This window comes from Leptodactylus fuscus, chromosome 1, assembly GCF_031893055.1.
Source record: "Leptodactylus fuscus isolate aLepFus1 chromosome 1, aLepFus1.hap2, whole genome shotgun sequence".
Lineage (NCBI taxonomy): Eukaryota > Metazoa > Chordata > Amphibia > Anura > Leptodactylidae > Leptodactylus > Leptodactylus fuscus.
Genome location: NC_134265.1, coordinates 89,784,979 through 89,808,277, shown reverse-complemented (window position 1 = coordinate 89,808,277; position 23,299 = coordinate 89,784,979). Strand labels below are relative to the sequence as shown.

The 23,299-nt window shown below is 43.7% G+C and overlaps 1 protein-coding gene across 1 annotated transcript in view; it reads left to right on the top strand.

Moving 5' to 3' along the window:
• WSCD2 (WSC domain containing 2) overlaps window positions 1-23,299 on the top strand; it is a 263,422-nt gene that overhangs the window by 188,309 nt on the left and 51,814 nt on the right. The window contains exon 5 of the mRNA XM_075273551.1: window positions 12,145-12,266. Coding sequence (XP_075129652.1) covers window positions 12,145-12,266 — 122 coding nt within the window. The remainder of the gene's footprint in view (window positions 1-12,144; window positions 12,267-23,299) is intronic.

Below are 23,299 nucleotides of genomic sequence, written 5' to 3'. Positions count from 1 at the left end.
CGAGGGCACGTTTCTTGAAGGTGTAGAGTTTTTTCAAGGAATGCGCCGAGGACAGATATAGTGTCGTCTACACAATTTGCCTCTCGAAATCGAGTAGGGGCCCTGAGAAGAGCAACCTGTCCACCACTTCAATGCACCGTCATTTGGAATCCAAGCAATGGAATCAGTGGCAGGCAGCAACGGCAGGACATACGTCGCCCGCCGTTCATGCCACTGCCTCTGCTCACAGTGCTGGCGATGCACTCCAGAGGACGAGCCAGGACATCACTTCATCTGCCTCCGCCACTTTGTTGACTTCTCCCTCATCCTCCCCTGTTTCTGTCTTATCTCCTTCTCCTGCACCATCAAAGGCACCATCAGGCGCTTCTTTACAACAACCCACCATCTCTCAGATATTGGAGCGCCGGCAGAAATACACCGCTAACCACCCACCCACGCAAGCCTAGAACGCCAACATCGCTAAACTGCTGGCCCAGGAGAGGTTGGCGTTCCGGCTTGTTGAAACTCCCGCCTTCCCGGACCTGATGGCAACTGTGGCACCTCACTATGCCGTCCCTAGCCGTCTCAACTTCTCCCGGTGTGGCGTACCCGCCTTGCACCAGCACGTGTCACTCAACATCAGGTGGGCCCTTAGTTCCGCGCTTTGCTGCAAGGTCCACTTGACCACCGACACTTGGACAAGCGCCTGTGGTCAGGGATGCTGCTTATCTTTAAGGACAGGCAGGGTGAATGTGGTGGAGTCTGGTCCCGGGGTGCAAACTGAGGTACCCTATCTCCTCTCCCAGGCCAAAATTCATGGCAGGAGTAGACTGAAACCCTACGACGCTGCAACCTCCACCACAGCTACTAGCGGCAAACGCTAAAACACTGGTGTGGGGAGACGTCAGCAGGCGGTGCTGAAGCTCATCAGCTTGGGGGACAGACAGCACAGTGCCTCCGAGGTCAGGGATGCCATCCTGGCTGAGATGGCATTTTTTTTTCCCTGCTACACCTGGGGCCTGGCATTTTTACGCCTGTGATAATGGCTGGAACCTGGTAGTGGCTCTGGAGCTTGCCAGCCTCCAACACGTTCCATGTTTGGCCCACGTCTAACCTAGTGGTGCAAAGTTTTTTGAAAACATACCCAAATGTACCGAAGCTACTGTTGAAAATGCGGCGCTTGTGCGCCCACTTTTGCAAGTGCACAGGAGTCGCTGCTAGCCTAAAAACACTCTAGCAAGGCCTACATCTGTCCAAACACAGGCTGTTGTCCGTCATTCACACACGCTGAAACCCTACAATACCATATCTTGAGCAGGGTGTGTGAGCTGCACAGACCTTTGATGGAGTTCCATCTACAAAACCCAAGGGTTCCTCAAAGTCAGCTCCCAAAGTTTCTGCACCATGAGTTTCCAGGGGTGGCAGAGTTATGGCTAGGGGCAGAGGCATGGATAGGGATGATGTCTAGGGGCAAAAGCAGTGTGGATGTGGAGGCAAGCTAAGCAGGAAAAACTGGGGGTACAAGCTAAGGCATGGACTGGGGTGATGTCTAGGGGCAAAAGCAGTGTGGATGTGGAGGCAAGCTAAGCAGGAAAAACTGGGGGTACAAGCTAAGGCATGGACTGGGGTGATGTCTAGGGGCAAAAGCAGTGTGGATGTGGAGGCAAGCTAAGCAGGAAAAACTGGGGGTACAAGCTAAGGCATGGACTGGGGTGATGTCTAGAGGCAAAAGCAGTGTGGATGTGGAGGCAAGCAAAGCAGGGAAAATGGTGGCTAGAGGCAAAGGGATGTCCATAGGCAGCAAGGGCAAAGATGCAAAACTCTCCCCTGTTTCAAGAATTTTCCTGAATTGTCTCCCCACAAAACATTCCTGGGAGAAGGGCTGAAACACCACCCTCCTCCTCCTCCGCTGTTAGATTGACCCCAGCTACGAGCTGAAAACGCTGCAACACTGGTGTGGGGAGACGTCAGCAAGCTGGGCTGAAGCTCATCAGCTTGGGAGACGGACAGCACACTGCCTCTGAGGTCAGGGATGCCATCCTGGATGAGATGGCAATTTGTTTATCCCCGCTGCCCCTGGGGCCAGGCTTTTTTGTCTTGTTGGAGGGCTCTGGAGCTTGCCAGCCTCCAACACGTTCCATGCCTGGCCCACGTGTTCAATTTAGTGGTGCAATGATTTTTAAAAACATACCCCAAATTAGCTGAGCTAAGGGTGAAAGTGCGGCACTTGGACACCCACTTTCCCAAGTCTACAGTACCTGGAGCTAGCCGCAATACACTCCAGCAAGGCCTACATCTGCCTGAAGCACCTACTGTTGTGCGAGGTCACCACACGCTCTAACCCTAGATACCGTATGTTCAGCAGGGTGTGTGAGCAGCAGAGACCTTTGATGGAGTACCAGCTACAAAACCCAAGAGTTCCTCAGAGTCAGCTCCCTCACTTTCTGCACCATGAGTTTCCATGGGTGGCAGACTTATGGCTAGAGGCACAGGCATGGATAGGGGTGATGTGTAGGGGCAAAAGCAGTGTGGATGTGGAGGCAAGCTAAGCAGCAAAAACTGGGGGTACAAGCAGCCGGTGGCATCATCACTGACAAGCACAGCTGTCTGTCAGCTGACAGGCTGACTTTCACCAAAATGAACAGACAATGGATAGACTCATCATATACATGTCAGTTACATGACAAATTTAGTGCAATTTGCAAGTCCAAGATGGGTTGGAGATCTGCGGAGAGGAATCTCACCACCTCTTGCGGGTGCCATCATTTGGAAGGCAAGCCCTGGGCTCAGTGGGTGAGAGCAAGCGCAGGATAATCGTCGTTTGGCCTGGCGGCCACTGCCTCTCCCACTGTTGACAGGGCTGGCGCTGCAGTCTAGACCAGCAGCCAGGACACCTCCACATCTGCCTCTGACACTTTGGGGAGTTCACCCTTATCCTCACCTTTTCCTGCCATTTCTCCTTTTGCCCGCGCCATCATGCGCCTCTTCCCAGCAACTCCCCATCTCCCAAGCCTTTCATTTCATGCTAAAGTACAGCGCAACCCACCCACATGCCCAAGGCTTCAACGGCCTCATCTCAAGAAATCTGGCTCAGGAGATGTTGGAATCCCGGCTGGGGGACACTCTGCCCTTTTTGGGCAGAGTGTCTACTGCGCCACCGCACTGTGCCGTCCACACCAGCACTTTCCCCCATACATGAGGCGGTCCCTAAATTCAGCGCTTAGCCCTAAAGTTCCATGTGACCAGTTACGAATGGACAAGTGCATGCGGACAGGGACGCTACCTTTCAATTTTGGCACAGTGGTTGAATGTAGTTGAGACGTGGACCGGGTCGCAAAATGTGGTGGCCTGACTTGTCTCCCCACACAACATTCCTGGGAGGAGGGCTGAAACACCACCCTCCTCCGCTGTTAAATTGACCCCAGCTACGAGTTGGAAACGCTGCAACACTGGTGTGGGGAGACGTCAGCGGGCCGTGCTGAAGCTCATCAGCTTGGGGGCCAGACAGCACACTGCCTACAAAGTGAGTCATGCCATCCTCGATGAGACGGCAATGTGGTTTTTGCCACTGCACCTGGGCCCAGGCATGTTGTCATGTGTGATAATGGCCGTAACCTGGGATTGGCTCTGTAGCTTGGCAGCCTGCAACATATTCCATGCCTGGGCCACATTTTTAACTCATTGCTGCTAATCTTTTGAAAAAGGTACCCCAATGTTCCTGAGCTACTGGTGAAAGTGTGGCGCTTGTGCGGATAGTTTTTAAAGTCTATAGTTGCCGCTGCTAGCCTCTATGCACTCCTACAACGCCTGTACCTGCTGGAACAACGGCTGTTGTGCGACGTCTCCACACTGCTGGCACTAAACATATCATGTGTTGAGCAGAGTGTGTGAGCAGCACAGACCTTTGATGTAGTTCCAACTCCAAAACCCTCGGGTTCGTCAAAGTCAACTCCCTCAGTTGCTCAACCATGAGTGGCCATGGGTGGCAGACTTATGTGAAATCCCATCCATTGCACTGGACACGAAACATTAGCATGCGCTCAGCACAACTTCGGATATGGCAGCTGCGTTAAGCAGGGTGCAGGGTACAACACAGACCAGGCCCGAGCACCAGGAACAGGTGTTAGAAATACTGCAGCATCCGCCATTTCCTTCCAATTTTGGGGTTTTGGACCCGCCACCGACTTGTCTGGACCTAAGTGGGGATCATGAGACATAGTTGCCATCAGGGCAAGCTGTGGTCATGTGCGGTTTGCAGTAAGGGTCCAGTGCGCAATTGGAAGAGGAGTTGGTGGATGACGAGGCCACCGACCCCACATGGACAGGGGTGATGTCTAGGGGCTAAAGCAGTGTAGATGTAGAGGGAAGCTAAATCAACAAAAAACCTGGGTAGAAGCAAAGGCATAAACTGGGGTGATGTTTAGGGGCTAAAGCAGTGTAGATGTGGAGGGAAGCTAATTCAACGAAAAAAAACAGGGTAGAAGCAAAGGCATAAACTGAGGTGATGTTTAGGGGCTAAAGCAGTGTAGATGTGGAGGGAAGCTAATTCAACAAAAAAAAACAGGGTAGAAGCAAAGGCATAAACTGGGGTGATGTTTAGGGGCTAAAGCAGTGTAGATGTGGAGGGAAGCTAATTCAACAAAAAAAAAACAGGGTAGAAGCAAAGGCATAAACTGGGGTGATGTTTAGGGGCTAAAGCAGTGTAGATGTAGAGGGAAGCTAAATCAACAAAAAACCTGGGTAGAAGCAAAGGCATAAACTGGGGTGATGTTTAGGGGCTAAAGCAGTGTAGATGTGGAGGGAAGCTAATTCAACAATAAAAAACAGGGTAGAAGCAAAGGTATAAACTGGGGTGATGTTTAGGGGCTAAAGCAGTGTAGATGTGGAGGGAAGCTAATTCAACAAAAAAAACAGGGTAGAAGCAAAGGCATAAACTGGGGTGATGTTTAGGGGTGAAAGCAGTGTAGATGTGGAGGGAAGCTAAGCAGCAAAAACAGTGGGTAGAAGCAAAGGCATGCAAAACTCTACCCTGTTGGAAGACTTATTCCTAGGTCTGGAACACGTTAATGGCCCCCCTGGACAAATTACTGCCACTCAGGGGCCTAGTGTCACCAGGAGGGACAAGTATAGGCGCATGTTGTGGGAATACCTGGCCGACACCAGCTCTGTCCTCTCCGATCCCTCTGTGCTCTACAGCCTACACTTATTTTCTCATCTTTTTTTCTGCACTGCACATCTCTTGCCTGCTTCCTTTGGGATCTTACAAGTGGTGGTCCACTTCCAAAGATGGTAATTTCACTAGACAGTGTAACGGGAGTAGCTGAGGGATCGCTGTCTTAACTACTTTTTGGCACAAAATTAACTTCCAAAGCCAAATATGGTGCAAGTATATGATGCAAGGACACCTACACACCTATCTCTGACACATTGGGGAGTTCACCCTCATGCGCCCTTTTGGCCTGCACCATCATGCGCCTCTTCCCAGCCACTCCACATTTCCCAAGCTTTTCATTGCAGGCAGAAGTACAACACAACCCACCCCCATGCCCAAGCCTTTAACAGCCTCATCGATAAACTGCTGGCCCTGGAGATGTTGGTGTTTGTTTATGCTTCTGGAGACCCAGGCCTTCCGTCAGCAGATGGCAGCTGGGGCACCTCCCTATGCTGGGCCTAGCCGTTACTACTTCTCTTGGTGTGCTGTCCCTGCCTTGCGCCTGCATGTGTCCCATAACATCAGTCGGGCCCAGAGCTCTGCGCTTTGCTGCAAGGTCCACTTGACCACCGACACATGGACAAGCGCCTGTGGTCAGGGATGCTGCAGTGCTTATCTTTAATGACAGGCAGGGTGAATGTGGTGGAGTCTGTTCCCCGGGTGCAAACTGGGGTGGCCTATCTCCTCTCCCAGGCCAAAATTCATGGCAGGAGTAGACTGAAACCCTACGATGCTGCAACCTCCACCCCAGCTACTAGCGGAAAACACTGTAACACTGGCATGGGGAGATGTCAGCAGGCCGTGCTGAAACTGATCAGCTTGGGGGACAGACAGCACAGTGCCTCCGAGGTCAGGGATGCCATCCTGGCTGAGATGGCATTTTTTTTCCCTGCTACACCTGGGGCCTGGCATTTTTGCGCCTGTGATAATGGCAGGAACCTGGTAGCAGATCTGGAGCTTGCCAGACTCAAACACGGTCCACGCATGGCCCACGTTTTCCAACTTGTTGGTGCCATGTTTCTTTGAAACCTACACCAGGTCAAAGTGGGGCCATTTTCGTAAGTGAGAACTAGCCTCTGCTAGGCAGAAAACATTCTGAGCACACTCCTCTCATCTTCGCACCGTTGGCTGGTGGAGGAAGACGAGGGGGTTGGAGTGGCATCTGATGTCCCTGTCCCACACGAGGCTAGAGGGTGCACTTCAGTGCATCCCATTGCTTCACCACAAATGGTGTGAAGGGGAGTGGAAAATGGAGGAAATGGAGAGTGACCCTTACAGTTGGGGCCAGCAAAGGCATGCCAAGTAACACACTGGCACACATGGCTGACTTCATCTTCAGTTGCTTTTCAACACATATTTCACATCATGAAGAACAAATAATACTGGATTTTTACAAGCCTCGAACCCCGGTCTAGGTCTAATGTCTGTTCCTTTCTTATATTAGGGGAGAGGGAAAAAAAATTACTTCAGTGATACATTTAGCGTACATAGACTGACTATTAATGTGTATCCCACTTAGTGTTGTTAGGGTTACACACCGTCACAACCTGGCTAAAGCTTCTATAGCTGTTAATAAAGTCAACATAACTTTACGGTATCCAAAAAGACAGCTGGTACCGACAGAGAGCAAGACAAATGTCAACCAAAGCTGTGAGCTCTGAACACCCACAGTGACTTTGGCGTCATCATCATTATAAGGGAGCGGGTGGTAATAAATAACTTGGCAGTGCCTAAAACCCAAAAAGCTTATACAACTATATTTACATTAAGATACACAAATGACACTTTTCAGTATCATGTCATGAGACAAGCTGATAAGCTCTTCCTTTGTGCAGTGCTATTTGAAAGTTAAACGCTGCCTTTATTTTAATTCTGGAGAAGGTGCAGACATTAGATTTAGAACATGTTGTCTTCATTGTCCAAATCCTCTATATAGGTAACGTGTTTTTCGGGCCGAGCTGTCTGGGAACGAGCTGATGCAGCACTGACAACCTGGGTGAATATGGCAAGAGCCTGAGATGTAGGGTGAATAAATCCCCAAATTATTTGTGGAATTCCCAGTGAGACAATGGCACTATATACCAGTAGCAAAAATTGTGGGTGCACATAACCCCCATATATTCTTTGAATTCCCAGTCAGACAATGGCACTATATACCAGTAGCAAAAATTGTGGGTGCACGTAACCCCAATATATTCTTTGAATTACCAGTCAGAAACTGGCACTATATAGCAGTAGTAAAAATTGTGGGTGCACATAACCCCAATATATTCTTTGAATTACCAGTCAGACAATGGCACTATATACCAGTAGCAAAAATTGTGGGTGCACGTAACCCCAATATATTCTTTGAATTACCAGTCAGAAACTGGCACTATATAGCAGTAGCAAAAATTGTGGGTGCACATAACCCCAATATATTCTTTGAATTCCCAGTGAGACAATGGCACTGTATAGCAGTAGCAAAAATTGTGGGTGCACGTAACCCCAATATATTCTTTGAATTCCCAGTGAGACAATGGCACTGTATAGCAGTAGCAAAAATTGTGGGTGCACGTAACCCCCGTATATTCTTTGAATTCCCAGTGAGACAATGGCACTGTATAGCAGTAGCAAAAATTGTGGGTGCACGTAACCCCCATATATTCTTTGAATTCCCAGTGAGACAATGGCACTGTATAGCAGTAGCAAAAATTGTGGGTGCAAGTAAACCCCATATATTCTTTGAATTCCCAGTGAGACAATGGCACTGTATAGCAGTAGCAAAAATTGTGGGTGCACGTAACCCCAATATATTCTTTGAATTCCCAGTGAGACAATGGCACTGTATAGCAGTAGCAAAAATTGTGGGTGCACGTAACCCCCGTATATTCTTTGAATTCCCAGTGAGACAATGGCACTGTATAGCAGTAGCAAAAATTGTGGGTGCACGTAACCCCCATATATTCTTTGAATTCCCAGTGAGACAATGGCACTGTATAGCAGTAGCAAAAATTGTGGGTGCAAGTAAACCCCATATATTCTTTGAATTCCCAGTGAGACAATGGCACTATATACCAGTAGCAAAAATTGTGGGTGCACGTAACCCCAATATATTCTTTGAATTCCCAGTCAGACAATGGCACTATATACCAGTAGCAAAAATTGTGGGTGCACGTAACCCCAATATATTCTTTGAATTCCCAGTGAGACAATGGCACTATATACCAGTAGCAAAAATTGTGGGTGCACGTAACCCCAATATATTCTTTGAATTACCAGTCAGAAACTGGCACTATATAGCAGTAGCAAAAATTGTGGGTGCACGTAACCCCCATATATTCTTTGAATTCCCAGTGAGACAATGGCACTGTATAGCAGTAGCAAAAATTGTGGGTGCACATAACCCCAATATATTCTTTGAATTCCCAGTGAGACAATGGCACTGTATAGCAGTAGCAAAAATTGTGGGTGTATATAGCCCCAATTCTATTGCTAGGGGACTTGCAGGGTATTTCTGAGGTGAAGGTGGGGGGGCACACCGTTGGAACGGGGATTTGGGGTGTATATATGGGGTATACGGGAATACACTGTCAGTGTGTTCCATTCAGGATCCTGGGAAAGCTGGGTTGCGGCGATTGAGCCCGTCAGTGCCACGTTACACTGACAAGCTTCTCCCTGGAATTGAAGTGATATGTAACCCTAAGGCTGCATTCACATGGAGTAAACGCTGGCGTTTTTTGTGTGTTTTTTGCACATAGCGCCGCGTTTACGCCGCGTAGCGTCGCGTTAACGCCGCGTATACGCCGCGTTAATGCCGGGCAACGCCACCGCTAAATAGCGCGGCGTTAACGCGGCGTATACGCGGCGTTAACGCGACGCTACGCGGCGTAAACGCGGCGCTATGTGCAAAAAACACACAAAAAACGCCAGTGTTTACTCCATGTGAATGCAGCCTAATATATTCTTTGAATTCCCAGTCATAAACTGGCACTATATACCAGTAGCAAAAATTGTGGGTGCACGTAACCCCCATATATTCTTTGAATTCCCAGTGAGACAATGGCACTGTATAGCAGTAGCAAAAATTGTGGGTGCACGTAACCCCCATATATTCTTTGAATTCCCAGTGAGACAATGGCACTGTATAGCAGTAGCAAAAATTGTGGGTGCACATAACCCCAATATATTCTTTGAATTCCCAGTGAGACAATGGCACTATATACCAGTAGCAAAAATTGTGGGTGCACATAACCCCCATATATTCTTTGAATTACCAGTCAGAAACTGGCACTATATAGCAGTAGCAAAAATTGTGGGTGCACGTAACCCCAATATATTCTTTGAATTCCCAGTCAGACAATGGCACTATATACCAGTAGCAAAAATTGTGGGTGTATATAGCCCCAATTCTATTGCTAGGGGACTTGCAGGGTATTTCTGAGGTGAAGGTGGGGGGGCACACCGTTGGAACGGGGATTTGGGGTGTATATATGGGGTATACGGGAATACACTGTCAGTGTGTTCCATTCAGGATCCTGGGAAAGCTGGGTTGCGGTGATTGAGCCCGTCAGTGCCACGTTACACTGACAAGCTTCTCCCTGGAATTGAAGTGATATGTAACCCCAATATATTCTTTGAATTCCCAGTGAGACAATGGCACTATATGGCAGTAGCAAAAATTGTGGGTGTATATAGCCCCAATTCTATTGCTAGGGGACTTGCAGGGTATTTCTGGGGTGAAGGTGGGGGGGCACACCGTTGGAACGGGTATCGGGGGTATATATCGGGTATACGGGAATACACTGTCAGTGTATTCCATTCAGGATCCGCGGAAAGCTGGGTTGCGGCGATTGAGCCCGTCAGTGCCACGTTACACTGACAAGCTTCTCCCTGGAATTTAGCTCTTATAAGAGCTGTTGGTTGTCTTCTCCTTCCTATCTAGCCTGTCCCTGCCTACCCAGAATCTAAGCCCTAGCTAACTGGACGGAAACCTCCGTCCCCGGTGAATTGCAAGCTCAGAATGACGCGAACCTGGGCGTCGCTGTTCTTTTAAATTAGAGGTCACATGTTTTCGGCAGCCAATGGGTTTTGTCTACTTTTTTCAACGTCACCGGTGTCGTAGTTCCTGTCCCACCTACCCTGCGCTGTTATTGGAGCAAAAAAGGCGCCAGGGAAGGTGGGAGGGGAATCGAGTAATGGCGCACTTTACCACGCGGTGTTCGATTCGATTCGAACATGCCGAACAGCCTAATATCCGATCGAACATGAGTTCGATAGAACACTGTTCGCTCATCTCTAGTGGCCACTTATGTGCAGTATATGAGTAAGTTTCTCAACTCCTATGGAAAGGTCTCTTTTTCACAGTGACATAAGTACCACCCTAGCAGCCGCTTCAGGGCCTGTGATCTTTGGGGTCCTGGCTGGCCATTGCTGGTTTTAAAAAAAAAAAAAAAAAATAGGCTGTTACCTGCTTGAGTAACCTCAGTAGGTAACGGGCCCTATTTACTTACCAATCCCCATTCCTACTCACAGCCACCTCCGATTCCCATTTTGCCCTCCCGGAGAACCTGTGCATCACTTATCACGTTGCTGGGGCCTCCTGGTGGAAAGAAGGTGAAGCGGAGGCAGCTGTGAGCAGGAAGGATTGGTAAGAAAGGCCGCGGCCCCATGGCATGAGTATTTGTTTGACGACCTTCAACAAATACTGTTATTTTTCTGTCCTGGGGTCTCTTCAGAAACCGGAGTATAATAATTGAAGGCCCAGGGGAAGTGAGCAAGCATAAAAACCAGTGTTACTCACCTCTCCGGCGAGACTATATGCTATCTTCCTCCTCTGTAGTGATGTTACTGATATCATGTGCATTAGGCCGGGATTGTAACAAATTAATGACGCTGATGTAGCCCACATCTGTGATGCCATTGAAGAGGACCAAAAACAGCAGGGAGTCACTGTAAGTAACACAGGTTTTTATGTTTGTCACCTCCCCTGGGCCTCCAATCATTATACTCTGAGGTCTGAAAATGTGGGTGATGTACTACAGAAATTTTGGGTTCTGCTGAACCCAATTTTTTTTTGCAGTATTTGCAACAAACACCATTGGGGAAACAATTGGACAAAATACTGTGTTGAAGGGGGCACTATAGGACATGATACTGTGTGGAATGAACACTATGGGACATAATACTGTATGGGACCACTAGGGAACCATTGTGAGGCATTATACTGTATGAAGTCTACAATGGAACATAATTCTGTGTGCATGGGCCACTATGGGACATGACACTGTGTGGAGGGGTCACTGTGGGACATGAGACTTTATGCATGGACTGTTATGGGACATTAAACTGTGCAAAGGCCATTTTGGAACATTACAGTGCCAGGAAAGGGCGCACTATGCTGTAGCATTAAGTCATTAGTTTGCTATAGGGTCCAGTCTTTGCTAGTTACGCCCCTGCTTTTACATATATTTTTTGTATAGATTGTGAACCCCATATAGGGATCACAATGTACATTTTTTTTCCTATCAGTATGTCTTTGTAGAATGGGAGGAAATCCACACAAACACAGGGAGAACATACAAACTCTTTGCAGATGTTGTTCCTGGCGGGATTCAAACCCAGGACTCCAGCGTTGCAAGGTTGCAATGCTAACCACTGAGCCACCATGTTGCAACCCTGCTTTACATGTTATTGTCTGCCACATATATTTAATAAAGTTTGTTAGAATTAGTTGCAATAAAAATTTTAGTTGAAATAATATGATAATATCAAGCTCACAACACCATATATTATCGTTATTGAACTCAATCCTGGTCATGTAATAAACCTTGTGATCAGATTCTCTAACGGTCATCATTATATATAAGATAGAACTTTTCAATGTGATATTTAGCTCTTAAATCAGTTAAACAGCATTGTATTAGAGTTGATTCTTCTTAACATTTTTGTCTATTATGTCTTGTTGATAACAGATGGCAGTGCCATATTTCGTGGATGTTTCAGACGACCAGATAATATATCTCTAGCTCTCCCAGTGAGCAAAGTTATGTTAAATATGTCTGTGGACAAATGTGTTGATTTCTGCACAGAAAAGGTTAGTGTATTTTCTAAACTTATATTTTACATTTATGTAAGATTTGCTTTCAGTTTGCGGGCCATTTTAAGTAAATATTAGGGACTTATATTAGCAGCCATCCAATAGTGTATGTTATTGCCCGAATCTGTGAAATATACTTGACAATAAGAGCAAATTTACAGTCAGTAGACTTTGAGTGATTCTTTCATGTTTTATGGTGAATTTGTAAACTAGTTATTCTTCAAAATATAGTTCTTTGCATATTTTAACATATATATATATATATATATATATATATATATATATATTAGTAAATAAGTAGCGCACAACTAGTATCACATGCCGTATATCTTTCATATTAAAGCAAAGGCAGTAAATAAGTTTTCTGCTTCTAAATCTTTGTTGGCACTGTTTGATCACATGTTACAAATAAAAGGAATAAAGTAGAGTATATATATATATATATATATATATATATATATATATATATATATGAAGAGCTCAACGGAAAAATGGCCTAAGTCCAAAAATCAATATTGTGAGAAAAACGAAATTTAAAGTTTTAGCCTAAAGCAAACGGGCATTATTGTGGAATATATCTATCCAATGTAATCAGCTAATGAACACCGTTAATCCTAATCATAAATTGTATTATTTATTAAAAAAAATTGCAGCTTCATGTATAAATATTATTTATTTAATATTATTAATTAATTACTACTATTATTAAACGATGAAGAATAATAATTACCTGCCTCCCTTTTCGGCGCTAAATATGTGCAAAAGTCGATTTAGAGCCTTTTAAACAATAAGACAAAGTTTTTACACTAATATAAACAACAGACCGGAAGTCACGATTTCAATGAAAAAATGACCAACGAGAGTGAAGTAAGTAAGTTTGTATTGGACTTAGGCCATTATTCCATTGAAATATATGGACTTAGGTCATTAATCCTAGGTACCTTGTAAACCCAATGCATAGAACGAGGTACAAAGAAGCTTTCTAGGTAATAATTTGAAATATGACAAAATGTGAACTTAGGCCATTTTTCCGTTGAGCTCTTCATATATATTTATTTATACCAGTTCTTGTTCATTTAGATCTACTGTATTCCTAAAACTAGGCACTGTCATAATTACAGAGCTAAAAATGGATTTTGTCTGCTACTTCTAAGGGATTCTCCAAGGTATTTTATTATTTATTTATAAGTCATCTATAAGAGATCATTGGGGGGGGGGGGTGTAACACTCAGGACCTCAGCTGATCAACTATTTGAAGAGGTTGTGGAGCTTGTACAACTGATGTGACCTCTTCACTGTTTGCATCACATGTGATCTATTTAATAGAGGCCTTACAATGTAACTATGGTGTTGTTCCATAAACCAAAGAAGTGAATGAGATGAAACTAGAATCTTTATAATATGTAATGAACCCTACCTCAAAATATTCCTTCACCTCTGTTGCTCCAAACTGCTGTGCCCCATACTGCTCTAATATGCCCCACTTTCCTGAAATTTTTCCCTGCTATACTGAAATTTTGCCTGGCCCTGTGGGGCGTAGAGTTTGGTGCAACAAAGCCATCCTAAGTGCTCCAGACTTGTCATTGGCATATTCTGAAATAAATGAATATCTCTGCAACAGAGACATTACATTCAGATGAGTCTGACCTATCTGTGTTGCTGGTTTAATTTGTTTGACCCTGGTGACAGACTCCCTTTAAAGAGATTGTTTCTTTACATCCAAACTACTTTATTCTTTCATCTCGAATGTATTTACATTTTTCTGTTTGCTCTTTAGACATAGAGTGCTGTGATCATCATAGATGGTCAGTCATATTATCACTCTAGCCCATTAATTTACAATGAAAGAGCCGTTCAATTCTAGTTTATTGACTGTTGATATACTGAGTATGGATAGTAATTGAGATGCATCATTATGGATTTCCCATCAGATAAACTTGATGGAACAGTGTACTCAAACAGTGCATAGAAACTCAATAAAGCTCTTCAGCAATATTCATATGTCCACTATCGCCACCAGAATGATTTCAATCATGTGCAAAAAGTTAACTGGAAATATTATTAGACTGGGAAAATGGTTGTATTGACAGGAAAGCCAGATGTCTGAAAATGTTTCTTAATTGAGTTATATTAATCAAGTGTTTGCTCATTGAAGATCTGACGAAAAACTGAAGCAGAAATCCACACGATGTTGGCAATGCAATGAGAAATTGATTGTACTTGTCAAGGTGTAAGGAGTGCTGATGGCGAATTGTAGCTATTGTAATCACCTTGTCTTTATAAGCATTTTTAACTTTTTTAAATTTTTTTAATTTTACTTTATGAAATATGAATTATAATATCTTTCCATCATTGTAGCCTCATGAGGGCTTTTTTGCAGGACAAGTTTTTAAATTTTAATTGGCCCCAGTTTGGAGTATATACAGTCCTATGAAAAAGTTTGGGCACCCCTATTAATCTTAATCATTTTTAGTTCTAAATATTTTGGTGTTTATAACAGCCATTTCAGTTTGATATATCTAATAACTGATGGACACAGTAATATTTCAGGATTGAAATGAGGTTTATTGTACTAACAGAAAATGTGCAATATGCATTAAACCAAAATTTGACCGGTGCAAAAGTATGGGCACCTCAACAGAAAAGTGACATTAATATTTAGTAGATCCTCCTTTTGCAAAGATAACAGCCTCTAGTCGCTTCCTGTAGCTTTTAATCAGTTCCTGGATCCTGGATAAAGGTATTTTGGACAAACAATTCAAGTTCAGTTAAGTTAGATGGTCGCTGAGCATGGACAGCCCGCTTCAAATCATCCCACAGATGTTCAATGATATTCAGGTCTGGGGACTGGGATGGCCATTCCAGAACATTGTAATTGTTCCTCTGCATGAATGCCTGAGGATTTGGAGCGGTGTTTTGGATCATTGTCTTGCTGAAATATCCATCCCCGGCGTAACTTCAACTTCGTCACTGATTCTTGAACATTATTCTCAAGAATCTGCTGATACTGAGTGGAATCCATGCGACTCTCAACTTTAACAAGATTCCCGATGCCGGCATTGGCCACGCAGCCCCAAAGCATGATGGAACCTCCACCAAATTTTACAGTGGGTAGCATGTGTTTTTCTTGGAATGCTGTTTCTTTTTGGACGCCATGCATAACGCCTTTTTTTTATAACCAAACAACTCAATTTTTGTTTCCAAAATGAAGCTGCCTTGTCCAAATGTGCTTTTTCATACCTCAGGCAACTCTATTTGTGGCGTACGTGCAGAAACAGCTTCTTTCTCATCACTCTCCCATACAGCTTCTATTTGTGCAAAGTGCGCTGTATAGTTGACCGATGCACAGTGACACCATCTGCAGCAAGATGATGCTGCAGCTCTTTGGAGGTGGTCTGTGGATTGTCCTTGACTGTTCTCACCATTCTTCTTCTCTGCCTTTCTGATATTTTTCTTGGCCTGCCACTTCTGGGCTTAACAAGAACTGTCCCTGTGGTCTTCCATTTCCTTACTATGTTCCTCACAGTGGAAACTGACAGGTTAAATCTCTGAGACAACTTTTTGTATCCTTCCCCTGAACAACTATGTTGAACAATCTTTGTTTTCAGATCATTTGAGAGTTGTTTTGAGTAGCCCATGATGCCACTCTTCAGAGGAGATTCAAATAGGAGATCAACTTGCAATTGGCCACCTTAAATACCTTTTCTTATGATTGGATACATCTGGCTATGAAGTTCAAAGCTCACTGAGGTTACAAAACCAATTTTGTGCTTCAGTAAGTCAGTAAAAAGTAGTTAGGGGAATTCAAATCAATAAAATGATAAGGGTGCCCATACTTTTGCACCGGTCAAATTTTGGTTTAATGCATATTGCACATTTTCTGTTAGTACGGCATACGAACGCTCCCCATTGAAATGAATGGGAACTGCTTTATACGCGCTGATTCTGACCATGTTTTAATGTTCAGAATCAGGCAGCGTATCAGTAGTGTGAAGGGGCCCTTACTTTTATTTAGAACATTTTTCAGTAGACAGTAAATCTCACATAACACATTTATTAAGATTTTGGAAAGTGTACAAGCTTTGACATTGTGGCTTTTAGCAAACATACACATTGGCCCAGATATACTAACCTGTTTAAGACTAGGCCTTGGCAAAAACATGACACATCTTTGAAGCCTATGTTCATGGTAAATGAGGTTGGGTGAAGACAAATGTCCATCAAGTCCAAGCTATAACTCTACAGTGTTAAGCCAGGGGAAGGCAAAAAAAAATTCTCTATGTGTCTGATGTCAATTGCCCCATGTTAGGGTAAAAAAATTCCTTCCTGAGTCCAAATCCGGCAATCAATATAAAACCCCGGATCAACTTGTCTTTACACAGATCTAAAACCCATATGCCATAATATTTTTCTGTTCAAGAATGGCATCCAGGTCCTCCTCGAACTTACACAATGAATCCACCACCACCACATACTGTGGCAGTGAGTTCCATAGTTTCACTACGTTTAGGGTATGTTCACATAGAGCTGTGCAAACTATTAATGGTAAAGGTATAGATATGTAAAATAAAACACCTGTTAATGGTGAGTCCGCCCCAAAATCTGCCTCCAAAAACAGCTCCTATTGACTTAAATGTAGCTAGTAGCAGAAAAAAGAAGTGAGCTTCCCTATCTTGCCGCGGATTCCGTGCCTGACTCAGCCACGGTGTCCCCGGTGTGAGGCTCCCTCCCGATTAGGCCCATTCTTCAGGCCTAATCCAGAGTGGAATGCCGCTACTGGATGCCAGTGCACTGCAATAGCATCCCATCACGACTAGCCACGTGGAAGTGTTCACTCGCGAAATGCAAATTCCGCCATGTGAACATACCCTTACTGTAAAGAATCCCTGTCTATGATGCTGGTGAAATGTTCTGTTATCCAGATGTAGAGGATATTGTCTTGTCTTGGCCTTGAAGTAAAAAGATCATTGGAAAGTTCCTTGTGCTGTCCCTTCATGTATTGGTATATTGTTATTACATTTCTAAACTGAATAACCCCAAATTTGTTAATCTGTCATTGTACTCTAACCCACCCATTAACGTAATTATTTTGGTCACCCTTCTTTAGACTCTCACTAGTTCAGTTATGTCCTTCTTGTATACTGGAGCACAAAATTGCATAAACATGTTCTTGTCATGAGAATCTACAGTATACCTCTTTTAACGCATCCCATAATTGAATTTGCCTTGGCAGCAGCTGCCTGACACTGGTGACCTAATGCCAACTACTGTCGAAAGAAACCCCCGTCTTTTTCAGTGGCAGATTTACCCAGTAATTTACTAGTAAGAACATAATCATACATTTTATTTCTTTAAATTCAATTCATAACCTTACATTTGTCTACATTAAACTTAATTTGCCAAGTCTCCGCCCATACCACCAGCTTCCTTAGATCTCCCTGTAATATTCTACTATCCTTCTCAGTTTTGATTACTTTACAAAGTTTAAGGCACGGACAGGAAAAGCACTTTCACCGCTGGGTGTTTATCCACAAACTCCTTATTGAATTGTCTGGTATCCATAATAATTTATGCACAGTTATTACAAACAGAACTACATCAGAAATCTAATGAGATTTTACTTACACAATGGTCATACACTATCCTTATACATTTATCCTCATTGACTACAACCATGACCATACCATAAAACTATTTATTTTTAAGCAATGTTAGGGTCCATTCACATGGAGTAACGTGCCGTGTGACATGGCACGTATACGGCATGTGAGATTTTGAGCGCGGTAAAAGCTCCCATTGATTTCAATGGGAGCCTGGTTCATATACGCCGCGTTATTTTGCGGCCGCAAAATCACGGCCACAAAATAACGCGCTGTATACGATCCAGGCTCCCATTGAAATCAATGGGAGCTTTTACCGCGCTCAAAATCTCACACATCATATACGTGCAGGGTACGCGGCACGTTACTCCGTGTGAATGGACCCTTAGCGTCCCAGAGCAATACTCCCAGCAATTTTTAGGACTGTTTGTTTCCATTTCCATATATGAAAGGCGATAACCACTTTCATAAAATTTAGCATAGGGCATGAATTTTAGCTCAGCAGAGGTCTGAGTGTTGACACCGCATATTACCTATATTTATGTGACCCTAGCTATACAATGCCAGGAACTGCAGTGCTTACTCACCATCTCTCTCGTAGTAGCGGTTATGAGTTATTGTGGCAACTGATCCACAGTTACCTAAAGACATACATATACATACATAGAAGTGGAACATGTATATTACTCTGTGTGACTATCATATAGTCAGGCCTTGTTCACACAAAGTTTTTTTTAATGCAATGACAATCTATGGGCCTATTCATATGTCTGTTTATGTGAACAGTCTGTCAAAAAAAAAATAGGTCATCTTCTATTTTTGTCCATTTTACAATTCCCTTCAAGTCTATGAGAGAGCCATGAAAACGATTGATCCATGGATGAATGTTTGTATCCACAGTGATGTGACTATAGCCTACCAGACCCAGCGCATGGACAAGAGTACTCTTTCTGCTGAAAAGCAGCCCCTGTTCTAAAATTTCCTACAATCCCTTTATTGGCTGCAGTTATTTTTCCTCATGACTTTGATGTTGGATATGGGTGATTCTAGAACCACAGGACAGGAATGGAATAATAAAAAGTCCGTGAAGATACACATATAGCATAGATTTCTTTTATTTCTTTTATTTAGATTTTAGTGTTTTATCATGATCACAGACATCTATCTGAAATTTGGTGCAGTTTTCTAAATTGAAAAGATAAAAAAGGAATCTGCAGTTTTACAACCACTGTAAAATGTGACATTTATGCGCTGCATCAAATCCAGCTCTGTGTTTCCTTTATCGTCTAAGTGTTAAATATTTCAGGTCATTTAATCCTCAATGTCTGACATATTTTATCATATTTGCTTTCTGTACTTTGCTGTAATTACATTATAATGTTATTATTTTTATTATATGTGTTAATTGTAGAGAAGATAGTTATAAATTTCTTGATAAAGATCGCTAGATTGGTTTATAAATTCATACATTATTTAGCATAGCCACTTACCATACACACCGTGGCCATGATTGTAATAATACATTTGTTTGCAGCTTTAGGATACTGTCATCAAACTGAAGCAAGGGTAACATGTGAATAAAGTCTGTATATTGTCCATTGCTCATATGGATTTCAAATAGTATAACATCCTAAGGCATCATGCTATCCATCAAACCTTGCGCGGTGTTCTAATGCATTTCATCGTATTTACTTTCTGTATTTTACTGGAATTGTATAAAAATGTTAAAATTTTATCATAGGTGTTAATTGTTAAAGCTTCATTTACTTAAAAATGTATTAATAAAGATTGCTAGATTGTTTAGCAGTTTCATTAATTATCTGGACATAGTTACAACATGTCATGGTCGCTATGAGCTGATACCTTTACAATAATATCTTCTAGAAGAAATACCTTTAGGAGTGAATACCTCCATAATGCAACATCCAATATAAGTCCATCAGAATCATCGTCCATTATGCCAGTCTCGCCAAGGGCTGAACAGGGCAGCTCAGTCACTGGTACCTGCAGTAGTTAGGGTGAAGAAGTACCCGCACAACTAACGGGTCAAATTTCTCACCAGGCACTTTACCAAAGTAGTTGTAGTTCAGGGCACAGTTAAGCACACAGCAGAGTTCCTGATTTCACAGAGTAAGGGTGGGTTCACACGGAGAAACGTGCCGCGTGATGTGGCACGTGTACGCCGTATGAGATTTTGCGGGCCGTATACGCTCCCATTGATTTCAATGGGAGTGTGGATAGTAAACGCCGCGTTATTTTGCGGCTGTGATTTTGCGGCCGCAAAATCACGGCCGCAAAATAGCGCCGTGTATACGATCCCGGCTCCCATTGAAATCAATGGGAGCGTATACGGCCCGCAAAATCTCACACGGCGTATACGTGCCACATCACGTGGCACATTACTCCGTGTGAACCCATCCTAATGCTCAACTCACACAGGTTCCGAGTCTTTTTCACCTTCTCCAGCCTCCATAGAAAAAAAAGTATTTTTCCTGTAAAACCCCTTTAATTCTATGGGACATAGTTATGGTAATTCCATATTTATGTACTGTAAACTAATTACATACTATAAACTATTTATATACTCTTTACACTGTACTAGTTTTACATAATAAAATGACTTATCAACTAGAAATAAAAAATAATTTATTTTAGTGGCCTATATTTTTTCGGTTTCCATCAACAGAGCTATGTAGGGCTTTTTTATCCGGATTAAGCTGTAGTTTCCATTAGTATCATTTAGGTTATATGCTAATTGATAACTTACTAAACATTTTTTAAAGAAACAATTTGTTTTATTAACAAAAAAAAACATCAATAAGGGGTGTTCACACATGCGCCCATGTCCACCCTGTGTCATTCCTCCAGATTTCCGTCCTTGGTAGCTTGGTAATTGCTTGTATACGGCAGTAAGTATTACTTACTGACTGATGAATGCTGTATAAAATCACAAACAAACTCGGTATGGGGGCATTCACACTTGCGCCCATGTTCACCCTGTGTCATTACACTGGGTTTCCGTGTTCAACCCTGGAGAAACTGAACAGGGGATGGGGAATGGGTTTTAAAAGAAAACCACCGGTGTCCACCTACAGTCTCTCCGCAGGGAAACCATTTTAAAACTGACCGCCAGGTAGCCGTCCCCTGTTCAGTTTTGCCGGGACTGAGGGCGGAAACCCAGTGGAATGACATAGGGTAGACACAAGTGTGATCGCCCCCATACTGAGTTTGCTTTTGATTTTTTACAGCATTCACCAGTCAATAATGCTTACTCCCGTATACAAGCTACTACTCATATTGCAGGTGCTAGCTAGTCACACATAGGCACATATGTGAGAACATCTCTTGTATATCAGTGTACTGAAAAATTATGGGGTTTTTTTTGGTGTTGAGGCAAGAAAAAAGATGCGCAGTGGACCCTTATATAGCTTTGGTGGTGTTTACTGTTAGATGTATTGTAGCTCTGTACAACTCTTAGTTTATGGAAATCCATGATACAATGCTGTTCTTCAGTACTGAGTCTTAACAGGCATGCCATTGTGATATTTTCCTAAGTACAGATACCATATGCTCCACTTGGAGAAGGAACTGACAGGAATGACTGTACATTATTCATATATACATATATATATATATATATATATATATATATATATATATATCAAAAGACATTTTAAGAAAAGGACAAATAAACATAGAAAAATTGGAGAAACAGTCAGCACTACTTATAATGCCCCAAACCCCAGGGTGTAGGGTATATAGCAGCACATTTTTTTCCTATGTGGTGCTCTGCTTCAACAACTTTAAAGAAAGTCCAACTAGCCAAGCAGTCAGTAGTAGAAAAAGGAAGAGACACTCATTGTTATGTGGTCAAATCTGCAATATTCATTGCCAGCTCATAGCGGGTTAACAGAATACAGCGGCAAGCCTAAAAACCAACTCACGTTCAACGAATGTTTCGCATTTCCACGCTTCTTCTGGTCCAAAGTTGTACACAAAAGTGTCATCTTTTTCCATTAATCTTACTGTGCACAGGTCGCTTGATCACCATACTGAAGCATCGCCGCAATGTTCGCTCCCCCCACCCCTTCAGTGCTACACTGTCGAATATCAGAGATCAGGTAGTATGGTGAGCGCCAACAAAATAAAATGCACAAATACAGCAGTAATAGTTTACACTAAATTATCTTCACAAAAAATCACTTAGATCATTACTGTTATTGAGGCCTACAGACCCTAGAGCATTAGTCTCCAAAATCCACTTCGCCTCCCTTCTAAGGGAGCGTTCACACTACCGTCGGTGTCCGACATGTAGTGTCCGCTCCTAGTGTCCGCTCAAAATCTGTCACGGACACTAGGAGCGGACACTAGCTGTGTCCGTGACACCTGTCATTTATTTCAATGGGCATCGGGTGCGTTCTTTTGCACTCCGTGCCCGTCCTTTCCTGTCCGCAAGTGAAGATGTCCGACTTCTCAAGCGGACAGAGGAACCCTGCATGCAGGGTTTTTCTGTCCGCTTGAGAAGTCGGACATCTTCACTTGCGGACAGGAAAGGACGGGCACGGAGTGCAAAAGAACGCACCCGATGCCCATTGAAATAAATGACAGGTGTCACGGACACAGCTAGTGTCCGCTCTTAGTGTCCGTGACAGATTTTGAGCGGACACTAGGAGCGGACACTACATGTCGGGCACCGACGGTAGTGTGAACGCCCCCTTAGCTATTCTTTATGTCTGTCTCTCCTAAATTTAAAGAGGGTGATGATTTCTAGTCCAAAAACCTATAAGACATTACTAACACTTTATTACATGAAAAGGATGCACAGTATAGAAATGATATCCCACTATCAGTGGCGTAACTAGGAATGGCGGGGCCCTGTGGCAAACTTCTGACATGGGGTCCCCCACCCGACGAATGCCAAAGATCCCAACTCACCCCCCAAAGTGGCCCCTGCACACAGTATTATGCCCCATATTGGCCTGTGCACACAGTAGTATGCCGCATAGTGTTCCCTTCACCCAGTATTATTCCCCACTGTGGACACCCATCAACAGTTATTATACTCTGGGGTCTTTTCAGACCCCAGAGTATAATAATTAGAGACCCAGAGGGATATAAACATAAAAAACACTGCCACTTACCTATTCCTGGCACAGCTGCACTCCTCGGTGGTGTCGGCCATTTTCAGTGATGTCTGGATGTCTCATGACCGGGAAGCAGGCCCCGGTCATGTGATGTAATTGATGTCACAGAAGTAGGCCCAAAGCCTGCCCGGAGAGGTAAGTAACACTGTTTGGCCTCTGATCATTATACTTGGGGGTCTGAACAGACCCCCAAGTATATTAATAGTGTTTGTGGGGCCCGTGGCATCACTTACTGGTCCCGACCCCTGTAAGTAAATAGGGCCCGTTACCGGCTGGAGTAACCCTT